The sequence below is a fragment of the Spermophilus citellus genome (genome assembly GCF_964194105.1).
Source record: "Spermophilus citellus genome assembly, chromosome: 2".
Lineage (NCBI taxonomy): Eukaryota > Metazoa > Chordata > Mammalia > Rodentia > Sciuridae > Spermophilus > Spermophilus citellus.
This window is the reverse complement of record NC_138183.1, coordinates 197,790,949-197,798,685: the sequence shown is the minus strand read 5'-3', so window position 1 is coordinate 197,798,685 and position 7,737 is coordinate 197,790,949. Positions and strand designations below refer to the sequence as shown.

The 7,737-nt window shown below is 39.3% G+C and overlaps 1 protein-coding gene across 1 annotated transcript; it reads right to left on the bottom strand.

Annotated features, from left to right (window-relative positions):
- Nucleotides 1–3,219: 3,219 nt before the first annotated feature.
- Nucleotides 3,220–7,287, bottom strand: OR52B6 (olfactory receptor family 52 subfamily B member 6; the record flags this gene model as incomplete). Its single annotated transcript, XM_081280358.1, has 2 exons — nucleotides 3,220–4,214; nucleotides 7,272–7,287. The coding sequence occupies 2 exons, from the start codon at nucleotides 7,285–7,287 to the stop codon at nucleotides 3,220–3,222; spliced, it is 1,011 nt and encodes a 336-aa protein (XP_081136484.1).
- Between the last annotated feature and the right edge of the window lie 450 nt (nucleotides 7,288–7,737).

Below are 7,737 nucleotides of genomic sequence, written 5' to 3'. Positions count from 1 at the left end.
GACTCCATTTTCGATGTCTTATATATTTTTAATGCTACAAAATTTTACCATAATGACTAACTTTGTGAACATGATACTTTGTACATGTGGAGACATATCTGAAATATAATTTCCAATAAATGTGATTTGTAAGTTAAAGGAACAATGTATAAGAATTTTGTGAAATATTTCCAAATTGAAGAGAAATACAATCATATGTTCCAGCCATAAGCAAAGTATGAGAAGACCTGATTTCTGACATTATGGGCAACAGAAGGTTAATGCTTTTCATCTTTGCCAATCTGACAGGCAAGGAATGACATCTTGGTTGATTTTCTCTAATTGATGATAAGTTAGGATTGTTTACATTATGTCTTTTCCCTTTTTGTTCATCGAACTTTTGATTACTTTTTCCCTCTATGTTTTAAGGACCTCTTCTACAGTAGGACAAATGAGTCTTTCATTTGTAACATAATCTGAAAATGAGTCTTCCTAGTTTGTCATTGACTTTTGTTTCTTTGCTTATAATGCTTTTACATTTATTTTATTTTTTGTCATGAAAAAAAGGGAAACATTTGTTGTTTTTACTGGGAGATTGTAAAGATGTTTCTGTGGAAGAAACATATAAACAGAGAGCTGAATGGAAGAAGGGAGCTGTGTGTGTGTGGGGGGGAATCCTGTGAAGCTATGTCTCAGGCGACAAGAATAACAAGTATGAGCCTGAAGGGGAAAGGAGCTTGGCATGCTTGCAAAACAGCAGGAAAGCCTGTGTGTCTTGAGTGGCATGGCTGTATTTAAAGCAATGTCTGCCATTTAAAAAAATATGCTTAATTTTTACATATTAAAATAATATTTGACTGAATTCGGTTATTATAAACAATGAAGTAAAAAACATTTTTTCTGTTTTTTTAAATTATTTTCTTTTTCCTGTTTCTCCTTCTAGAAATGAAATCAGAATATTAGACCAGATAATCCATCTGCTTAACTGTGAGTCAGCAAATGAGCCCTTGATTAACAATAATTGAAACAACAATACAAATAAAGCTATCATTTATTTGTAGAGCATTTATATACCTGCCAAGAATTGTTTCAGGAAAATGTATATATTAATTTCTCTCTCATTAAGTCATTAAGAGAAAGGTACTATTAATTGCTTGCCTTTTAAAGATAAGAAGGTTGAGACAGAGAGGTGAAGCAGCTTGTCCAGAGTCATACAGTTAGTAAATGCAAGAGATAGAGTCTCTAAAAAGATTTAGAACTTAAAAACTGGCCACTACTCCTGTAGAGTTTTCTCATTCACACAGTAAGAATGCTAATATCTGTTCTTTCTAATTTTCATTATCATCATTATAAAGATGTGGAAAGAGCTTTGTGGGAAGAAAGAAGAAAAACTATACTGAACATTTATTGAATGCTTACTAAACAATAGGTATACAATGATGTATCATTCTCATCTCCTTTACAGATGCGTAGAAAAGTAAATTCACTGATGTACAAACTTTTAAGCTCATTGACCATGTTACTAGTATATCTGGGTTTTAAATTCACATCTTCTGGCACCTAGCACTGTTCTTTTGTCTATGTTACACTGAATCCCAGGACTTAGTATTCTCTCAAAGAAGAATGAATGGAGAGAAGAAATGTGACATTAAAAATTTTAATAAGAATTCTGTATACATACACACACATTGTGTTTCATGAGTAGTTTGTCCTGCTTTGGGCCATGGCAATAATAATATTGCAAAATAATATTTTCTCCTAAAGCATACACAGTTTAGACACAGGGACTTTTTTTTTTTTCAAAGAAAGAGTGAGAGAGACAGAGAGAGAGAGAGAGAATTTTTTTAATATTTATTTTTTAGTTTTTTTTTTGGCATACACAACATCTTTGTTTGTATGTGGTGCTGAGGATCGAACCCAGGCCGCACACATGCCAGGCGAGCACACTACCGCTTGAGCCACATCCCCAGCCCTGACACAGGGACTTAAGATACATTCATGAAAAGATTTCTAATAAAACAAGGAAGAATATAGTCATGACCAACAGAATAGTGATTTAGATGAAAGGTGGTGCAAAATCTCAAAAGGTGGATCTTTCACTATGTGAGGGAGTGGGAACAGTTGAGATATGAACTGTTTTCAAGGATGAGTTGATCTTAGGCTGAAATTCAGGCTAATCTGCTTTTTTTAAAAAAAAAAAAAGATAGAGTAGAGAGAGGAGAGAGAGAATTTTTTAATATTTATTTTTTAGTTATCGGCGGACACAATATCTTTGTTTGTATGTGGTGCTGAGGATCGAACCCGGGCCACACGCATGCCAGGCGAGCACGCTACCACTTGAGCCACATCCCCAGCCCCATAATCTGCTTTTCTTAACCTCAGAGAACAGCTGCTTAGGTAGAATCCTGGTGTTAAAAATTAGTGAATGTGAACTAGTTATTATATTACATATGAATGTTTATTGTTTCCTTAACTATTCCTTAAAGCATGCAGAAATCTGTAGCTATCATATTTGAGTAGGTATTTTGACTTCTAATTTTAATGATGAATATAATTTTTAAATACAAAGCATATTTGGATGGAAAAGAGTACTCGTTTCCTATTATCTAGACTCTGTCAGGTCACACCAGTTCAGGAAAACAGGTCACACTAATACAGGCTCTATGAGAGTTTTTGAAATTATATGTTGTGCTTAAAGTGATAAGCAGGTATGTCTATCTATGCATGCTGTTGTGTGTTGGTATTTTTGAATTGGGGAAGGGGGATTGTGGTGTCAGGGAGATGGTAAGAAACACAAATATCCTGTGAAACTATGTAAGCTTTTAGATATGACAGTTCTCAGGGGTTACCATGAGGAAGATTTTAAACTGATAAATAAATGTGAAAATTGTATGCAAGAAATTAAGAACATATTAGAGAATTACTGCAAGTTGATGCCATGAAAAGTCCTATTTGCATGGTAAATTTGTTGTAAGTTATTACATTAACCCTGGTTTGCTAGTTCTTATTGAAGTGATGGAAGATAAGAATGCATTTGAATATTAGAAGATAGTGGGATGAGTATTAAAATAGGCTTCTAAGAAAGGAAATCTGGTTTGCCTAGATAACATATTTAAATAAGTTGGGACATGGATTAGAATAACATGGCGATAATTGGAAACTGTAGAGATGAGGATGTAGTGAAAACAGGAGAAATGATACGTATTGAAAGGGATTAAGGTGAAGCCAAGTTTATAGCATTTATTTAAATTCCTTGGCAAGATTTGAAAACATCTGCTTAGCCCCTTCCAGAATTTGCTTGGTCCTCACTCCATAAATGATGGGATTCAGCATAGGTGGGATGACCACATAGAGGTTGGCCAGCAGGATGTGGACATAACGTGGGATATGTTTCCCACCAAACCTGTAGGCAAAGACAGAAAACAGTGCAGGGATATAGAAGAGCAGAATGACACAGATGTGGGATCCACAAGTGCTCAGGGCCTTGGACCGAGCTTCTTGAGAAGAGAGGTGGAAGACAGCTAGGAGGATGCGGATATAGGAAATAGCAATGAGAATGATGTCCAGGCCTGTGGAGAGAAGAGCAGCTGCCAGTCCATACCAGACATTGATGGAGATATCAGAACAGGACAGACGGGCAATGCCCATGTGTTCACAGAAGGTGTGTGCAATGACGTTGATCCGGCAGTAGTGCAGGCGCTTGAGGAGAAAGACGGATGGAAACATAATGATGAAACTGCGGGTCAAGGTGGCAGCAACGATCTGCCCAATGACCTTCCTCGTGAGGATTGTGGCATATCGCAGAGGGGAGCAGATCGCCACATAGCGGTCAAAGGCCATGGCCAGTAAGATAGCGGAGTCAGCCACGAAGAGGAAGTGGATGAAGAACATCTGGGTGAGGCAGCCATCAAAGGAAATGTGGCTAGAACCCAACCAGAAGTTGGCCAGTGCCTTGGGCATGGTGGAAGTCGAGAGTAGGACATCAGCACTGGCCAGCAGGGACAGGAATATGTACATGGGCTCATGCAGGCTTGGCTGGGAGAAGATGATGCAAATTAGAATGCCATTGCCTGCCAGGGCAGCTATGTACATGGTGCAGAAGGGCACTGAGAGCCAGATGTGTAGGTGCTCCAGTCCAGGGATGCCAGTGAGGAGGCAGCCTGCCACACGAGTGTCAGAGAGGTTCACAGCCGCTATGCCGGTAGCAGATGAAAAAGCCACGATTGTTCTGCAGACTGTATCACAGGGGAAAAACAGCTTCAGACATTGAATATACTAACAGAGCTCCTGTCAAACTTGCAAACAACCACAAGGTCTGCACATACTCACAGGCCCACAGCACTTAAGTGCTTAGCACAAAGGCATACTTTCTATAGACAGTCACACCCTGGCTCTGCACAAAGTACACAATCATAGGTCCTTCCCACAGATAGGTTCTGCATCCTTATTCAGGAGCTCTCTACACAGCTGTAAGAGGGAAATCTACAGAGTTCAAATACATCACAGACTCTGCACAGTGCCCCAGTTCTGAAAAACACTGACATCTATTGCAATAAAAACAATCTCTAGGGCTGGGGCTGTAGCTCAGTGGTAAAGTGCTTGCTTCGCTTGTGTGAGGCACTGGGTTGATCCTCAGTCCCACATAAAATAAAGATAAAGATACTGTGTGTTCATCTACAGCATATATATATATATATATATATATATATATATATATATGGCTGATGATGTAGCTTAGTGGTAAAGCACTTGCCTCACATGCAGAAGGCCCTGGGTTGAATTCCCAGCACATCAAAAAGCAAAAACAGGGCTGGGATTGTAGCGGGAGAGTGCTTGCCTACCATGGGCATGACCCTGGTTCATTCCCCAGCACCACATTAAAAAAAATAAAATAAATAAAAGCATTGTGTTAAAAAAAAAGCAAAAACAAACAAATAAACAAAGGAATACAATCTCTGTGAGTGCAGACTGTAATAAGCTTTGCAATAGCCTCAGGCTCTACACAGAGGACTGTGGTCCTACAACAGAGGACAATAGCCTCTGCAGATGTTGTGGAAGAATAGAAAAATAGGGTTGAGGGTGGTGGGCATTGCAGATCCTGCACTCTTTCCCCCCAGGCACAGATGCTCTGATGAGTGGAGGCAGTGAAAACAGCTATGGCAGTTAGAAAGGACCCGGGGAGCTTGTAAAAAAAAGCCTAGTCAGAGATCTGCTTCCTCAGTTATTAACTGTGGCTATCGACAGTGTGTTCTTGGACAAGTCACTATATTCTCTGAGTAACAATTTTCTAGTATTTAAAATGAGCATAATTTTTATCCTGTTAGTATATTAAATTAAATTTTTGTCTGTGGAAGTCTTACTAAACTGTGCGATGTTTTCTGAGAACCCAAGTCTAGTGAAATGTGGTCTTGTGAAATGTGGTCTGGAGTGGGAAGGAAAATGCTTCTTAAGTATGGCTCTGAGACTAATATCATCAACATCCCCAGGGAACTTGTGAATTCTACAAACCAACTAAATTAAAAAATCTGGGCTGGAGAACTGCAACTGGTGTTTAAGCAAGACCCCACTCCCTATGATTCAGATTGATTCTAATGTTTCTGAACCAGCGATAGAAACTTTAACTTTCTTCTCTATCCCTAGCAGTTGTTCATTGCTTCTGCCAGGATCATAAACTTCTCAGTCTCTGTGGGTTTCTGCTGTGTTACCCCTGAATGTGTTCAGGCTTCAACTCAGTCTAATTAGTGCTCTCTTCAGCTCACATGGTCAGGATGCAATGGAGATGATGTATGAGGGCACTTAACACTGCCCTCCCCAGTTTGATTAAATTATTCTCACAACAAATATGCTATTCTTATCACTGTCCAAATCCTGTTTCTCAATTGAACTTTTCTCCTATATAGCAGACTTCAAAACTAAACAGGAGTCAACTCATATGATCATTCTCCTCCTATAAATTATTTAATCTCTGTATCCATTTTTCAGTTTGAAAGAAAGTGGTGTTAATGTCTCTCTGCTATTCAATGTTTCCTTTGTCACATTGTAATATATTTTATTTTACCTAGATATAAGATCCTTAAGGGTTTTGTGGGTTTTTTTTTTTGTTGTTGTTGTTGTTTTTGTAGTTCTAGGGATCAAATCCAAGGCCTTATGCATTCTAGGCAAATGGTCTACCTCTCAGCTATGTCCCCACACAACACAGGCCTTCTCTCTCTCTCTCTCTCTCTCTCTCTCTCTCTCTCACACACACACACACACACACACACACACACACCAGGGATTGGACCCAGGGGTGCTTAACTACAGAGTCAGTGAGCCACATCCAGAGCCCTTTTTAAAAACATTTTATTTAGAGACAGAGTCGTGCTGAGTTGCTTAGGGCCTCACTAAATTGCTGAAACTATCATTGAACTTGTGATCCTCCTGCCTCAGCCTCTGAACCCCTGGGATTACAGGCATGTGCCATTGTGCCTGACTGTCTATTTTTTAATTAGACCCTTATAGTTATACATAGCAGTTGGGTTCATACCAATAAACTCATAGATGCATAGAATTTGATTTCAGTTTATGATCCCCCTTTTCTTTCCCCCTTTCCCTCCTCTTCCCACCCCTCCCCCCTTCTCCTTCCTCTACTCTGCTAGACTTCCTTTCACTCATCTATTTATTTATTTGATTGATTCTTTTTCCTTATGCATAAAGGCGAAATTATCTGTGGTATATATATACTTATAACATGATTTTTAAAAAAAATAATTCTGCATTGACAACCTTTCTTAAGTTATTTTAAACACACACACACACACACACACACACACACACACAATTGCAAATCTAGGCAGTTTTCCCTGGAACCCCTCTGTTATCCTTTGACTCATTCCTTAGTGGTTTCTTAACCCATGATATTGTCTCTAAGGCTTCTCTTCTCTCTCTCTTCCAAGCTCCAGTACAACAAATCTATACTGGGTTGTTCTGGTTTATCTCTGCCAGAAGAAATCCAGATCTTCAAACACAAACTCCTTTCTTTCTTTCTTCTCTAGATGTCCTTTTCTGTCTTTTAATTTTCTTCTTTCTAGTGGATAAATTATCCATTTTACTATTCTAGTATATTCCCATCACCTGTTTTTGAATTCTTTACTGGACTTCTCTGTCAAGGAGCTTGACCCTTGTGTCCTTTGCACACGGTTCCCATGCACAGGAGTTAGACTTTTCCTTCTTCCCTTCCTCAATGTTTGGGGATAGGACCCAAGTGTAATTTATGAATCATGCACACTCCTTAGGAGCCAACAATCAATTACCCACCAATATCTCCATCCTTACCTGGAAAATGACCTCCTAAGCTGCGCTTCTCCCACTCCACTCCCCAGGAAAACACAGTGACTCCAGCTACCCCAGCCCATTCTTCTCTTCAGCCACCCGCCCCTCCGTGAACACTGCCACAGAGCTGTGCACTCATTTGGTATCCTTTTCTCACCTCTCCTTTGTATTAATACCTCTTTTCCATCCTCAAAAGTATCTGACTCAGATTTATCTCTCTGATGCCACCTTCTCAGACTCTGATTTTCTCAATTCAATATTTCACAGGGAGCACAGGCTTCCTTAATATAAAGAACAGAATCTCAGGTCTTGCCTCAATGTTTATTAAAATCTCTTCTCCTCTGGGAGCTGAGATTCTCTTGCCTCTGTGTAACATTTCCTTTCTCAGTCCCAATTCCCTCCAGCAGTGTTTGGGTCAATGTGACCCATGTTTAACACAGTGACAAA